Here is a 17,104-nt window from a genome sequence, read left to right on the forward strand (position 1 = left end):
GATGATGGGCTCAAGTAAGCAAATAAGTAAGAGGAATTCTGTGGGTCATGAGGCAACTGTGAAGGGAAATGGACAGCAATGTTCTGGGTCAAGATCCTTCACTTAGAGCAGGGGTTCCCAACCTTTGTTATGCCATGGATTAATACCATTAAGCAAGGGGTCTGTAGAGCCCTGGTTGCAAACCCCTGACCTAGACTCAGTGCGGACCAATTGTTCGTTTCCCACTACATGTGCTGCCTGATCCACTGAGTTCCTCCAGCATGTGCGGTCCATCTCTGCAAAGCAAGGCTGTACACAGGCCCCACTCTGCAGATAACTGAGGTAAGGATTTCAATAGAACAGAAGGCCTTTTTGTTTAGGTTTTGAGGCAAATTTTGACAAACTATCTGATGGATAAAATATTAAAAAGAGAAATATACTTTTCTTCTGACCTTTCACCTGGCCAGCTCACCTTTGACAAGGGAATGGAATTAAAAATAAAGCAACATTATATGAGATCTTTATTCAAATTACCAGCAGTTCTGTGCCTGCCTGCTGCTATGCTGACTGCTCATTTGCTGTCCGTGGAATAACTTTGGCAACAGACCAGGAATGGTTACAGCAGAGGACGGATACCAAACAAGCCAGCAGACAAACAGCAAATATGACACACGGGGAACTAGAGTTGCCTTTGTCAGTCACCATGGCTGCCTGCGAAGATCTGCAAATTGTACCAGCGAACCATTAAAGACAATCTCTAGAGGCTCGAGGATCTTACTGCACAGAATGACTTTTTTCCATTGTGGTGTTAATTGAAAGGGCAGGGACATTTGGCTCCAGTGAGTGACAAGTGGTTCTCTAAGCACCTCTGGCAGATGTAAGCCTGTCAGAGCTTTTAAAATTGAAGTTTTGTCTGGAAACTGATCACTCACAGCAGATGAAGTGAAGGTTGATTCTGGGACACCAGCTCTTCCCTAAGCTGTCCCCAAAGGAAAGCGAAATGAGCAAAATATATCTGCATTCCTAAAATAGCAGCAGGCAGTGTGAGCTGACTGGCCTGCAGGAAAAAAAACATGAAAAGTACCTTACAGGCATTCATTCAGCTTCTATTTTGTTCAGTGTGTTACCACAAGTCTTTCGCTGTCTGTTTCTGGTCAGCAGCTTAGACCAAAGCTGCACAGCTGCTACTGGAGCTAAGCAATGATAACGGTATGGACTGTGGGGATGAATACAAACCTCGGTGAGTGTTATTATGCTTTGTTAAATACTGCTTCATTTCTATTGACTTCGAATACGGTGTTAATGATTATAGCTACTCCTGTTTCTCCAGATGCAACGTAGACAAGTGAAATCCGCTTATTTTGTTATTTTAGTGTACACATTAAATATCACCTACTGGAGAAATGAAAAAGGCAGTGCACGTAATGTTATTGAATTCTAATTTCCCATCACTAGCACAATATTTGAACGATATCGGCAGCCCACAGGGCATTTCATACTGTGAACTGCAGCAAGGCGAGCATTCAGTAATCTGTCTCAAAGTGCAATATTTCAGCAGCCCACAGGGCATTCTGTACTGTGAACTGCAGCAAGGCGAGTCTTCAGCAATCTGTCTCAAAGTGCAATATTTCAGATCACCGCGGAGTATTGCAATCTTGTGTTAACCCGAATTAGAAACCTCATCCAGATACCCAGTGGAGCACATTACTGCTTGAATCAGATAGGGTGATCGTTAAAATGACATAGAAGATTTGAAAAACACTTACTTTGCAAGTAGATTTTATGCTGTTATGCTGAAACCCTTTAATAAATTGCAATTGATTGTTGAATTGATTAAAATTACTATGTTGTACTTTATTATTTTCCCAGATCATAGCATTTTTTGCTTTAATTATATGAATGTAAAACTGTATGTATTATTCTATTTCATTATTAGTTGATAAGGAACAGTATCAGGTTTAATATCACCGGCATATGTTGTAAGATCTGTTGTTTTGTGGCAACAGTGCATTGCAATACAGAATAATTAAAAAATTATAAATTATAGCAAGATATATAAGTTAAATAAGTAGTGCAAATAAGAGCAAAACTATTGAGATATTGTACTTGATTTCACTGCCCATTTAGAAATCTGATTACAGAGGGGAAGAAGCTATTCCTGAAACGTTGAATGCATGTCTTCATTTTCCTGTACCTCCTCCTTGATAGTAGCAGTGAGAAGAGGGGATGTCCAGGGTGATGGGGGTCCTTAGTGATGGAAGCCGCCTTTCTGAGGCATCGCCTTTTGAAGATGCTGGAGAGGCTAGTGCCCATGATGGAGCTGGCTAAGTTTACAACTTTCTGCAGCTTTTTCCGATCCAGTGCAGTGGCCCCTCCATACCAGACAGTGATACAACCAGTTAGAATGCTCTCCATGGTACATCTGTACAAAACTGTGAGATATCCTTCTTGTTTTTCTACCCTTATACAGATATTTTCTACTTCTTGTCAGAGAAAATAGTTAGTTCAACACTTTGTATATATTTGTCTACATACTTTTGATTATGGGTTTAATTAGAATTTCTCCTTTGGTTTTGTGAATGATGTTAATTGCAGCTGGAGCAAGATGGAAGTCAATTTACAAAACTTAAATGAAGTAAATATTTTTTACCAGCAGTGCTTGGGTAATGTATATCAGCAGAGATGATTGCGATACTGTTTAGTATGTTGAGCATGTGCTTGGATGTTGAGTACTTTGGCTGACATGTTGTTTTCCAAGCTGTCATGACTGTTCATCTGTACTTTTAGTCAGTGTTGATCAACAGAGGAATGCAGACAAAAGTGGTGTGAGGCTCCTTCCATCAGAAAGACAGATGGTGAACTGGGATTGTGTTTGATACACTGCTGCTAATTATGGGGATTTAATTTATCAATGCCAATTAGATTAATGTGAAGTATAACTGGATAGTTACATCACTGATTATTTCAAATTGCCTTTTTATTAAATTGTGTACTACATTGCTTTTTATAAATTTTCTAAAAGTTTCCCAAAATAACGTTCTGATAGAGTTCAATTAGTTTTCTGATAAAAATTACCAATTCAACACATTTTACGAATATTGGTGCGTTACTTGCAAAATCAGAATCAGGTTTAATATCACAGGCAAATGTCATGAAATTTGTTATTAAGCAGCAACAGTACATTGTAATACATGATAGTACAAAAACTATACATTACGAGAAATATATTTTTCAAAATTAAATTAAATAAGTAGTACAAAAAGAGAATAAAAAACAATATTGCGGTAGTGTATTTAGGTTCATTGTTCTAGTCAGAAACCTGACGGTGGAAGGAAAGAAGCTATCCCTGAAACGTTGGGTGCTGTCTTCAGGCTCTTGTACCTTCTCCTTGATGGTAGCAGTGAGAAGAGGGCACGTGCTGAGTGATGAGGGTCCTCAGTGATGGATGCCGCCTTTCTGAGGCATCATCTTTTGAAGGTGTACTCTGTGCCAGTAAGGTTTGTACCCATGTTGGAGCTGGCTGAGTTTACAATCTTCTGCAGCTTTTTCTGATCCTTGCAGTGGCCCCTCCGTACCAGACAGTGATGCAGTTAGTTAAAATGCTCTCCATCGTACATCGGCAGAAATTTGTGAGATTCTTTGATGTCATACTAAGTATCCTCAGACTCCTGATGAAATATAGCTGCTGTCATGCCTTCTTTGTAATTGCATCAGTATCTTGGGCACAGATAGATCAATAATCCACTAACATGTGAACAATTCCCTGCCATTACCAACAGAATACATAGTAAGTATATTGACGTGAAACTTAGGGTTGGATTGGATATTTTTAAAGATTCTGTTTGGGATCTGGGCAGCACTGAGAAGAGTAGAATTTATTCCATATCTTTAATGGTGCTGGAAAGGTGGTGGTGAGCTGCCTTGTTAAAGGTGATCATTCAGTTCTGCTGAGCGAGGAGTTCTGGTGTAGTTCAGCAGAACCTGTGTTCTGATGGTAATTGGTGACAAAGCAATAACCTCGGAATGCACTTTGTCACAATCCTGACATCCAGATAGCAGTAACTGCAGCACCACTCGTCTCAACTAAAAGACCCCTGAACCAAAGCAAAGAACTTCACTCACCCCAATACTGAACCGTTCCCACAAACTATGGACCGACTTTCGAGGACTCTTCATCTCATATTCTCAAAATTTATTGCTTATTTACTATTATTTTTATTTCTTTTAGTTTTCTTTTGCACACTGGTTGTCTGCCTTGTTGGGTGCAGTCTTCCATTAATTCTATTATGGCTATTGGAGTTAATGAGTATGCCCACAAGAAAATGAATCTTAGGGTTGTATATGGTGACAATGTACCTTGATAATAAATTTGCTTTGAACCTTGAACTTTGACAAGTTGTAAAATCACAATGATTCAAGCTAGCTTTCAAGGATTAAATCTGAACTATAATTCTTAAATACAATAAGACCATAAGATATAGGAGATTGTGGAGGCATTTATAGTGATCACTAGATTCTGGAATGGTTCTGGAAGTTGGGAAAATTGCAAATGTCACTCTGCTCTTCAAGAAGGGACAGAGGCAGAAGAAAGGAAATTATAGGTAGTTAGTCTGATCTCAGTGCTTGGGAAGATGTTGGAGTCAATTGTTAAGGATGTTGTTAAGGGTGTTCTTCAAAATTTCCAACATATTTGTCAGGCAAGATTTTCTCTTGAGGAAGCCATGCTGACTACAGCCTAGTTTATAATATGCCTCCAGGCCCTGATGGAGAGTGTTCAAAAATATCCTCAGCCTCTCATTGCTGCAGTTGGAGGTTCCCACCGGCTTCAAAAGGGCGTCAATCATATCAGTGCCCAAGAAAAGCGGAGTGAACTGCCTCAATGGCTATTACCCAGTGGCACTCACATCCACTGTGATGAAGCGCTTTGAGAAGTTGGTCACGGCTAGAGTCATCCGCTGTGATTTTCCTATCAGATGTGATCTCACTGGTTCTTCACTTGACCTTGAACAATAGTAATAGTAATACTTACACCAGGCTGCTGTTTATTGATTACAATTCAGCGTTCAACACAGTCATAGCCACAGTTCTAATAAACAAGCTCCAAAACCTGGCTCTCTGTACCTCCCTCTGCAACTGGATCCTTGACTCCCTCACTGGGAGATCACAGTCTGTGCAGGTCGGAAATAACATTTTATCCCTACTGACAATCAATGCTGGCACATCTCTGGGATGCGTGCTTAGTCCACTGCTCTGTTCTCTCTATTTTATATTTATAGATGTATAAATTTGCTGTCGACACAGCTATTGGTGGTAGAATTTCTGATGAAGATGAGGAAGTACGCAGGAGTGAGATACATCGGCTGGTTGAGTGGTGATCATTGGCACGAGGAAATTTCCAATCTATGAAATTCGACAGCCTACCTCCCTTGCTTTCGCAGTCTAATATTTCTGATCTTCTTCCAATTGAATGCAGGAATGGTGTGCCAGCATTTCTGAATGTGACCCTTATCACTTGATAGGCTGGATAAGATCAGCATGGGTGCTGTATGAGAATGGTGCCGGTAACGTCGATCCCTGTGCGGTGCTGACTTGGTGCAGGCATTACTAAACTGGGTAGTGATCTTCCAGTTAATGAAACCAGTTAATTCCACATTAATTATGTCCAAGTCGTGGGTATATTTAAAGTGGAGGTTGAGGGGTTCTTGATTAGCCAGGACATCAAAGGTTATAGGGAGAGCAGGAGAATCCAATTGAGAGCGATAATAAATCAGCCTTGATGGAATGGCAGAGCCGATTCAATGGGCTGAATGGCCTAATTTTGTTCCTATGTCTTCTGGTCTTATGTTCTTAATTCATTAGTTAATAACGCTCAGGAAATATGCTATTGTTTGGTGCAGGATACTTTGTCTTCTATTAAACACTTCCAACCTCCCACAGGATCACAGTGATTTACAGAATGGTTCAGTAAGTTTGAGTTGACCCTGTTCATTTGGAAGGTGAGGTGGTAAATCGCATGTGCTGACGGAGAATCCTGTGGCTGTAGGGCTGCTCTTGGGATCTTCAGCCATCCCAGTCATCATCATCCTTGGTGGCAATTCCTCTGGGCTGCTGTCTCATGAAGAGGCTGAGGAGATGCTAAGGTTCTGACCAAGAGAGACAATTTAAGGAATAACTCCCATCTGTCTCTGGGCTGTATCAATTCCTTCAGCAACAAGTAGGTGGTGAATGGCCCAGCACCATCAAACATCCCTCATATGTTAAACTTTTTATTCCTGAAATCTTTCTTGTGAATCCTCTTCAATGCCAGTACATGTTTTCGTAGATAAGGAACCCAAAACTCCTCAAGTGTGGTCTGACCAATGCCTAGAAAGCCTTAGCATTACCTCCTTGCTGTTATATTCTAGTCTTCTCAAAATTAATGCCAACATTGCATCTGCCTTCCCCACCACCAACTCAATTTTAAGGATGGTTTCCTTTGCAGGCTGGCATGCAGCAGCAGTGCGTGTTGTCAGCGGGAATGCTCCAGGTCCTGTTTAAAAATACAGTCTGGGTATAAACATCTTTTTGACCAATCTCTGTGGAAAATTTGAATGTGTTTAGTGCTGTGTGCGGAATCAGATTTTCTCACAGTAAAAGAGTTAATTTCATTTTCTGTGCAATGGGGTATTCTGAAGGCATTTACTGCCTTAGAAGATATTTACTGTTTAAAAAGGGAAATTTGAAAAATAAACATCTAGAGAGTGGCATGTTTAATTTGAAAATCCTAATCAAAAATACTACAATGAAAAGTGTATTTTTTATTAAACAAGGGGTTTCTGTCAGAATAAGCCCGGATGCAGTTTTAAATTAATCTACTTCAGAAACATTAGGTGTAACTTACCCTCTCAGGGGCAGAAAACAGTTGTCTCCAATGTTCATTGTTGTATATGAATCATTTCTCTCTTACATAAATTAATGAATCATTTTAAATCACTATCGTAAAATCATTGCCCTGACGTACACGTACAGTACAAATGATCGATGCCTTCAGTGTGGTGAGCAAGCCCACACTTGGGAAGAAACCAGCTCAGTTTCCAATGTGAAAGCCAGGGAGGGATTTGATTCCCACATATTGGATATAAAGCTCACTACGGTCATTCACACTCATCCTGTCAGTCTCCATGCCACAATATTCTCTCCTGGGAGATAATTATTGCAAATATTAATCTCCATTTGGAAAAAATACAGTACCAGTTTTTATTTTAACTTTATTGTGAATTATAAGACCATAAGATATAGGAGCAGAATTACAAACAAGAATCTGGCCCATCACGTCTGCTCCGCAATTTCATCATTACTGATTCATTTTTCCTTTCAGCTCCAATCTCTTGCCTTCTCCTTGTATCCCTTCACACCCTGACCAGTCAAGAGTCTATCAGACTCTGCCTTAACTATGCCGAATTACTTGAGCTCCACAGTCGCCTGGGGCAATGTAAATGTAAACTGGTGTATGACAACCTGAAGGCATTAACATCCAACATCGATTTCTCCTCCTGTTTTTTTTTCCTTTCCCCCCATCCCTCTTCTTCAGTTCTCCACTCTGGGCTCTTAGCCCTTCTCCTCACCTGCCTATCACCTCCCCCAGTGCCCCTCTTCCTTTCCTTTCTCCCATGGTCCACTCTCCTCTCTTAACAGATTCCTTCTTCTCCAGCCCTTTGCCTTTCCCGCCTATAACCTCCCAGCTTCTTATTTCATTCCCCTTCCCCACCCACCTGGCTTCACCTCTCACTTTCTAGCTTGTTCTTCTTCCTCCCCACCTTCTTATTCGGGTATCTTCCCTTTACTTTCCAGTCCTGAAGAAGGGTCTCAGCCAGAAACATGGACCGTTTATTCATTTCTATAGATGCTGCCTGACCTGCTGAGTTCCTCCAACACTTATTGTGTGTTGCTTTGGATTTCCAGAATCTCTTGAGTTTTAAGTATTGTTATTGTACCCATTAATGGGAGAAAATTGCTACTGAAACCTTCTTCTGCACACCTTCTTCAGATCTGGGTTTCAAACAACTGCAGAATCTCTTGTGTTTATAATGTAAATGTATATCCTTTGTCCTACTGACCCCATTTATCCTTCAGATTAATTTTTTATCATACAATTTAATGCTTTAAGTTCCTCGACGTGATGTCTCTTAATCTCCTCTCTGGAGTGGAGAGCTTAACTTGCCCTAATCTGTACCTGAGGCTCATCGGCTGACTCTGTGAGATGGTTCTGCTGCTGCTTTGTGTTCATGTTGTTCTTTGCCAATGTCAGATCTTGTGTAAGTTTTGTTGCCCTTGGTATTTCCACCCTCGGTAGCACCGCAATGTGCAATAAAACCAAGGGGTGTAGCAGGGCGAAAGACAATGAAAGAAAGCACAACAATTCTGCAGATGCTGGAAAACTTGATCGGCATATACAAAATGTGGGAGGAACTCAGCAGGTCAAAGTGTTTAAAATTCAAAGTAAATTTATTATCAAAGTGTGCACACTATGTGCAAACAAGATTTATTTTTTTGCAGGCACCCACAGGAAAACAAAGAAATAGAATAGAATCCACAAGAAACAACAGAAAACAAAAATTGACAACCAACAAATTTTCAAAAGAGAACAAATTGTGCAAAGTAAGCACAATACATAGGGTGGAAATGCAGAGTCCCTGAAAGTGAGTCCACAGACTGTGGGGTCAGTTCAGCTCTGAGGGGAGTGAAGCTGGTCCAGATGCTGCAGGACAATAGCTGTACCTAAACGTGGCAGTGTCGTTTAGTGTAATGTACAGAATTCACAACCACCAGCATTGAGTTGGTGTTCACTTTAAGAGGCGGGTCTGACAGCATGACGTAATTACGGAAAGTACTTTTACCACACTTTGTGTTCAGGTTTTTTGGAGCTCAATAAATAAGTTGTTACAGTTTCCTCTTAATAACAGCACACCTCGCAGCATTTTATCTGTGAAACCCTATGTTGGTGATCCTGATCCTTGGCCAGTGCAGTTGCAGTGTCCTGCTGAAGGGTTTTGGCCCGAAATGCCGACTCTACACTTTTCCATGGATGCTACCTGGCCTGCCGAGCTCCTCCAGCATTTTGTGTGTGTGTTACATTTGCTCTGACACTGCTGGAGTTTTCAGAGCAAAATGACATTGCTTGCCCACACCAAGGCACAATTCATGCTGTGAGAAATCACTGTAGACCACACCAGATTCTACTATGCAGTAGAGTCACTTGGAAACACCCGCCTGAACGTGGTAAATGCCGATCACTGAAAACTCTCCTACTACAGACTTTTGGACGATCTGAGTTTGCCATACAGTTGCTCTCTTTACCTGGTCTCGGTGAGGGTAAGCCTTCGGAGCTAATGGAACACATGCTGGTTCTCCCGGGAAATCAGCATCCTTGTTTTATTTTTAAAGAATTCTTCATGCAGAAATGCCTGATCAAGTTCGCATAGACCTTGCTAATGCACCCATGAAGGCCTATAGGGAACTTGCTAAAATGGCCGAAGGTCCATGCTCAGATGAAGCAGGGCCAGACTGTCTCTGGTACGAATACTGAAGACAAAGTGCGGTAAAAGGAATACTAGGAAGTGTCAACTGCCTTGCAGCTTCAACAGTGCCAGTGCATCAGAACATCAGAGGCCTATGGACACCGTGGTTTCCACCTGCCAGGGACATCTCCTGCTCATTACGGACACCATTTCAGGGTGACGCTTCCTGTGTGACATGGGTACTCAAGTGAGTGCACTGCCTGCATCACCTACTGAGAGAAAGCAAAGAGCATTGAAATCTTGCTGGAGGTCACCAGTGGTAGCGAGATCCAGACATGACGGGTGACGCTCTGCTTCAGTGTACAGTGTTACATATGGGACTCCATCCTGGCTAAGGTGGCTAGACCTCTGCTCTATGCAGATTTCCTGAGTGCCCAAGGATGTTAAAAACTGCTGGCTTGTGGATATCAAGGACTTTGGGTCATTAGCCTGCTTCCCCAATAAATTCCCCACAATGACTGTCAAACACATGCACCACCGCATGTGGGTTTGCTCGACTGCTGGGTGAATTCCCACATTCTCCACTGCAGTCAGGAGACATTCCCACAAGTGGCTCGTCAATGCATGCCTGTGCATGTAGACTGGAGCCTGAGAAGCTGGCAGAGTTTGCCAACATAGAAAGGCTTGCCATTGTGCACCAGTTGAACAGCTCCAGGGCTTCACCCTCCAAATGGTCCCTAAGTCCAATGGTGGTTGCTGCTCATTTGGTGATTACCTATGACCTCTGATCATTTCCCGATCCACACATCCAAGTCCTTTTGGCACATTGAGCCAGAAAGTTAATTTTTGCCAACATCAGTCTTGTTCGGGGCTACAGTCAGGGCCTGTGATAACTCTGTTTCTGCATGGGCTGAAAAATGCAGCTCAGACTTTCCAACGCTGATGGACTCTGTATTAAAAGACTTAGACTTTCTTTTTTGTTGACCTGGATGACATACCTTTCAATTCCTTTGCACCTTTTCCTACTTGCTATCATGCGTACAGCACTCGCGGGTTCCTGTTGACCTATTTGTTTTCATCCACCATGACGCACACCAGCATCTCCTTAGGCTCCTTTACAATAGGCTGCTCCACAGTTCGGAATGCAGAGAAAAAACGTTTATCATAGGTAAGAGGGGTAAACCTGAATGTGCTTTGGTAGATCGCCTTAAACTGGCTCACAATGCTGCTTTGCCAATTTTAGTGAATTCTAGGGGGCCCGTGTAGGGTAATGTAATTGGTAGAAATTCACGAAATTGACAGTCACCAACATTGAGTTTGGGTTCACCTTAAGAGGCGGGTTTGACATGATTATATAATTACGTAAAGTACTTTTCCCACACTTGGTCTTCAGTTTTTTGGAATTCAATAAATGAATTGTTACAGTTTTCTCTTAAACATAAACCACCTCTTATTGTTTTATTTGTGAAAACCTACGGTGGGACCCAAGACTCCTGCACTTTATGCTGGAAGCGAGAAGAGAGGGGGACAGGTCAAGTGCGGGCAAATGGGACTGGCTCAGCTGGCTGCCACGGAGCAGAGAGGCTGGACACAGGCAGCATCTGTGGAGAGGAATAAACAATTGATTCCAGACCACAATTCACAAAGTTCACTGTGCAACCAATCAGTGACGAGATTTCCTCCCAAAATCACTAGTGAGTTTTTGTAATGACGACCAAGCAGCTGATTAAAAAGTATATAGAGACCAGACGCACCCAGCCCTGTCTGGCGTGGGTCCAGGCACCAGGCAAGATCTTTTGATTCCTAACAGTTGGCTTATTGATCATTATAGAATGTCTCTGGTGCTTCCCGACCCCTTTTCTCTCCTGTTCCCTTTTTCCAATCCATGGTTCCCCTCTCCCTGTCTACTTCCCACTCTCAGTCCACAGTAGAAACCCATATCAGAATCAGGTTTATCATCACTCACATATATCATGACATTTGTTTCTTTTTGTGGCAGCAGTACAGTGAAATACATAAAATTACTGCAGTACTGTACAGAACTCTATCTATATATACTGTATGTACCTAAGACTTCTGCACGCTGTATATATTCAAGAGCCAAGATTCAAAGTGCATTTATTATCAAAGTGTGCATGTAGTACATAATCCTGAAATTCATCTTCCCCACAGACAGTCACAAAACGAAGGAGAACCATGGAAACAACCTGTTCAAAGAAGAAAACAACAAACATCAAACCCATCTTTTTTCTCCAGTCCTGCTGAAGGGTCTTGGCCCGAAACGTCAGTTGTACTCTGTTCCATAGATGCTGCCTGGTTTGCTGAGTTCTGTGTGTGTTACTTGAATTTCCAGCATCTGCAGGTTTTTCTTGTTTGTGATACATCACCCCCTCCCACTTCCCCCCCATGAATATTTCAATACAGTTCAGCTCAGTGTTCATATTTGTAGGCCACCCAGATTTAAAAATATAGATAGAATAGTAACTATATATTCCACATATTCTTACTTGGATAAACGAAAGAGGCCCTAGGCTTTGATATATCGGGCTGTGATGCTAAAAATATACAAACACACAGATTGTACACAAAAATATCAGCCAGAGGCACCAATCTATCTGCATTTGCTAATCCATTGACATGGCTGGATCACTGATCCCAGATTAGATCAGTCTTCATTTTACGTTTCCAATATCTGCAGTTGTTATTTTAACTTTTCATTTACTGTAACATTCTGGCTGATCACATCTCCAAGTCATTTACATTCTGGTGATGCGTCACACGTCCTCTTCAGATAAAGATCACAAGGAGAGGCAGGCTGAGTGGTAGGAGAATGTATTGCTTTGCATAGCACAGAAAAAACGCTCATTGTTTGATGCAGCCACACAGGAGCAGTTTATTCCATCTCAGTGAAGAGGAGAGGGTGAGAGAGCTGCTCCTTGTCAGGCAGTTGTGGCCCGGTGGATGAGTCACATCAACGTCAGTAGAAAGAGGAGATCTGTGACAGGCAATACTTCACCTTGGTTGAGGAGTGGGAGAAGAGACCTCAAGATAGTAGGGAGCAGTTTTGTGTCAGAATCAGGATCAGGTTTAATATCACTGGTGTATGTCGTGACATTTGTTGAAATATACATATCTACATATATATAATTAAATTAATTACATAGTGCAAAAACAGCAAACAAAATAGAGATAGTGTTCATGGGTTCATTTTCCATTCAGAAATCTGTTGGCAGAGGGGAAGAAGCTGTTTCTGAAATGTCGTGCGTGCGTCTTCAGGCTCCTGTACCTCCTCTCTAATGGTAGCAATGAGAAGTGGGCATGTGCTGGTTAATGGGGGTCCTTAATGATGGATTCTGCCTTTTTCAGGCATCACTTTTTGAAGATGTCCTCAATGCCGGAAAGAATACTGCCAATGATAGAGCAGGTACTGAATTTGCAACTTTCTGCAGCTTTTCCTGATCCTGTGCAGTGGCCCCTCCACACTAGTTAGTGAAGCTGCCAGTTAGAATGTGTGTGTTTGTGCGGGTGCAGCAATTAGTGGCAAACACTGCTTGTGTTCAAGAAGTTTTACTCTATTGAAGTGAATTACCATTCTTCTGAAAATACTCACAAGTTACCTTCAATATGTAAACACTGATATTAAATAGGTTGCTTAAGGTTGTAATGGCTGGGGGGGGGGGGAGGAGATGCAGGGGATAGGCTCCCACTACCTATTAAATGCTCCCAATTGCATGCATCTCAAATAGCCTCTGACAACTAAGTCCGGTTCCTGGCCTTTGGCTTGTGTGGCTTAGTTATTAAGTCCAGCAGAACTGTTTCTATGACAGGAGAAGGGGCAAAGGTGGTTTACTGGTGCCTTAAAACCATTTGCGTTGGGTAGATGGGGCTCATCAATTTTGGTTGGCAGCTCATCTAGCAGAAGGAAAACTGATCTCAAACCTCCACTGCCTTGCGGCTATACCCACTCTTGGGGAAGGCTTCAGGAGTAAACTCTGAGGGAAAATCCAGAGCTGGAGTCCCCTGGACAGTCCTATACTGAATTCAATGCTGACTGGCAACTCTGGTGAATCCTTTGGATTCATCAGCTGCGTTGAGAGGGGCAGCCTGCTGCATGGGCAACAGCTTATTCTCCATATCGTACTCTGGCTTGTGTACCAGCTTGCATATGACATAAACAAGGAAAAATCTACCTATACCAGAAATCCAAGCAACAGTCAGGTCTCGGCCCGAAGCATGGACTGTTCTTTTTTCCATAGATGCTGCCTGGCCTGTTGAGTTCCTCCAGCATTTTGTGTGTGTTGCATATGTAATAGATAACTAAGACAAAACATCCATGGTCGATCTCAGGCCTCAATATTGAGTATCTCTATAAAGAGAGAGGGATAACCTTTTGTACTCATGTATCTGTCTAAGCAGCTTTTAAATTAAATTGCAGTATCCAAGTACAGCTTGAATGGGAGTGATGTTTGCAAGGTTATATTCAGTGGTGGCCTCCCCGGCATTCATCATGGGAATTGGCATCCTGATGAAGGGTCTCAGCCCAAAACATCGACTTTTAATTTCTCTCCACAGATGCTGCCTGACCTGCTGAGTTTCTCCACCATTTTTTGTGTGATGGACTGGATTTCCAGTATCTGCAGAATCTCTTATGTTTATGATATGTTCTGACTTGTGACTTTATGTGGTGGAGGCTGGTTGGCAGTTCTCAGCCCAAGACCTGTGTCAGCATGTGCCACTTCTGACCAAGCTACACTTCTGCAGGTGTGAGGTTCGTTCTGTAGCTGCAAAAACCTCTTCAGCATATTGTTCAGATGGACATAATTAACACATTTTAGAAAATTCAAAATGGCCAACGATGGGACTTCCAGAAATAATTCATGAGATGATCATTGACTAAGACTGTATGCTGCATTCACAGAATGTTTGGAAATCCAGCAATGGAATGGTAATAAAACCTGAACTTTCCATCTGCACAGCCAGGTCATTTAGTAAAATATATTCATCTGTATGTGATTGAAAATAACGCTGGGCCTTTTATAAACATCATACTAGGCTAGAAGAACTTATCACTGGAATGCTGAATCAGCTGATGTGCTTCAAGTTAGAAATCACACATGCAAATGAAACAGCGATCTGGAAGAGGAGTAAATGAGAACCTAGAGGTGATATTATAATAGATTTGAAATAATGAAGTGTAATTAACTTATGATGAGAAATAATGAGAAACAGAATCAGAATCAGGATTAATGTCGCTGGTATACTGTATTTGTGAAATTTGTTGTTTGCAGTACTTTGAAATACACAATAATAAAAACTGAAAATTACAGTAAGTATATATATAGATAACAAAAATGGACTGTAGAAGCTTTAAAAGGATTATTAATTAAACAACTTAAATTTATTAATTACTGTGCTTACAAAGAAAACTGCTTCTCGGTTATCTTTTTAAACATTTCACAGAAACATAGAAAACCTACAGCACAATACAGGCCCTTCGGCCCACAAAGCTGTGCTGAACATGTCCTTACCTTAGAACTACCTAGGCTTACCCATAGCCCTCTATTTTTCTAAGCTCCATCTACTAATTTCATCCAGCTGGAGTTGTTTCATGTGCTTTGATCTCTCCCTGTGTAATTTTTTTTGCATCAAATAAAAATTCATTAGCTCTTGTTCTGCCACAAAAGTACGTTTCTCGAGCCTTTTTATTAAATCACCCAACAACTCAATTAACTCATCAGTATTAAATCTTTCAGTTTCATCATCCTCACTGCCATCTTTATCACTTGCAATGTTTTTAATCAGCATTCAGAACAGTCTATAATTTCCAGGACCATAAGGTGATGCACAACAGGTGTTTCATCGTTGACAATCATTCACTCATGTAGATTTTCTTCATCAAGACTATTTGCTATAGCTTTGAAAGCAGGTCCTGTTACACTTTTTGCATTCACAAGCAAATCATGAACAACTACTTTCTCCTTTGGTACACGAAATCCTACAAAATCATAAAGCTTTTCTTCAGACACATTATCCAGCATCAAGGCAGGCCACAACTTATGCCGGCTATTCTTTAGTGTTGAAGGTTCTACCTTCTCCCACCTTCAAGCAATAAACCAAAGAAGGTCCTTCAAGTTAAATTCTTTAATAAATGTCTGTACAGAATTGCCAGCATTCACCTCATCTAACAGATGTTTCATGAAAAGTGAGCAATACTTGGCCTCGTAATTTCATCTGCGTTAAAAGAGGTGCCAAATCATCAGTTTCTGGAAAATCAGTGGTCATCCTGTGTGTGTATATATAAAGCATAAATTAAATAGGTGGTGTAAAAAGAGAGGAAAAGGTAGTGAGGTAGTGTATGTGAATTGGCCTTTTGAAGGTGTCCTCAGTGCTGGGAGGATACTGGCTTTGATGGAGCTGACTGCGCTTTTTGCAACTTTCTGCAGCTTTTTCCAATTCTGTGCAGTACCGCACCCTCACCCCCCAGACCAGACAATCAGAGTGCACTCCATGGTACATCTGTAAAAATTTGCAAGTGTCTTTGGTGACAAACCAAATCTCCTCAAACTCCTAATGAAATATAGCAGCTGGTGTGGCTTCTTTGTAACGGCATCGATATGTTGGGCCCAGGATAGATCCTCAGAGATGTTGACACCTGGAACATGAATAATGGAAATAATGTTGGATTAGGGTGTAAAATTGTTGTTCTTCTTAAAGTTTAACTTTCCTGTGCTTGCTTATATAATCACCTATTTACATGTAATTGTCAGTGAGTTTTCCATGAATTACAGTACGGATGCTTCTGTACTTTTCTGGAACCTTTTTAGTCTTCAGCAGCGTGTGTCAAGCCACTTGAATCTGGCCATTTTATAGTTTAATTGTTATCGCTGGAATTTGATTATCACTAGTCTGAGAATGAGATGCCCATAACTGTTCTTTCTATCTTCTGTTCTCTCAGCTCTCTTGCTTGTTTTTTGTTCATGCAACATTTAATGAAACTGTTGCATGCAACTAGTTTTAAGCTTTATTCTTGACCTCCAAAGAACATTTAGATTGCAGAAGCATCGGGGTTCAACAGAAAGAAGAGCAGAAGCTGAAATGGTTCAGTTGATGACGTCCTGGCCTTGCTCAGCTTTAGACCACTGGCCACTGAATGTACCAGATATGAAAACAATATCAATTAACCACCATTGATGTTTCATCAGCTCGAACTTAGTACAAAATTTATTTATTTATTTGTTTGTCTGTTTATTGATTTATTTAGAGATAAAGGCCAGAACAGGCTCTTCCGACCCACTGAGCCACACCACCCAGCAACCCATTGAATTAGCCTTAGCCAAGTCATAGGTTTAGAAGACATTTTTCATTATAATAGTAATTTTACCCCTTTGTTCAGTACTACTGCTGCAAAACAACAAAATTCACATCATATAACTTTGTTCATTCATTATGTGCCATGTCGTATGATATGGGCGATCGTGGTCTTTCCATGACCATACTTGTTCTTGGCAAATTTTTCTGCAGAAGTGGTTCACCATTGCCTTCTGGGCAGTGTCTTTACCAGCCAGGTGACCCCAGCCATTATCAATACTCTTCAGAGATTGACTGCCTGGCATCAGTGGACACATAAC

At 41.4% G+C, this 17,104-nt stretch overlaps 1 protein-coding gene across 3 annotated transcripts in view; it reads left to right on the forward strand.

Moving 5' to 3' along the window:
- The first annotated feature begins 614 nt into the window (after window positions 1-614).
- LOC140739708 (leucine-rich repeat and immunoglobulin-like domain-containing nogo receptor-interacting protein 3) overlaps window positions 615-17,104 on the forward strand; it is a 162,827-nt gene continuing 146,337 nt past the window's right edge. For 2 of the 3 annotated variants that reach the window (XM_073068138.1, XM_073068136.1), the window contains exon 1: window positions 615-1,219. Coding sequence is in view for 1 of the 3 variants with exons in the window: in XM_073068133.1 (XP_072924234.1) it covers window positions 2,384-2,413 (30 nt within the window). In the remaining 2 variants the exon portion in view is untranslated. Of the gene's footprint in view, window positions 1,220-2,379; window positions 2,414-17,104 lie in introns of those variants that run through there. The other variant, XM_073068133.1, reaches the window with a different exon arrangement.

The sequence above is a fragment of the Hemitrygon akajei genome, chromosome 16 (genome assembly GCF_048418815.1).
Source record: "Hemitrygon akajei chromosome 16, sHemAka1.3, whole genome shotgun sequence".
NCBI classification, from domain to species: Eukaryota; Metazoa; Chordata; class Chondrichthyes; order Myliobatiformes; family Dasyatidae; genus Hemitrygon; species Hemitrygon akajei.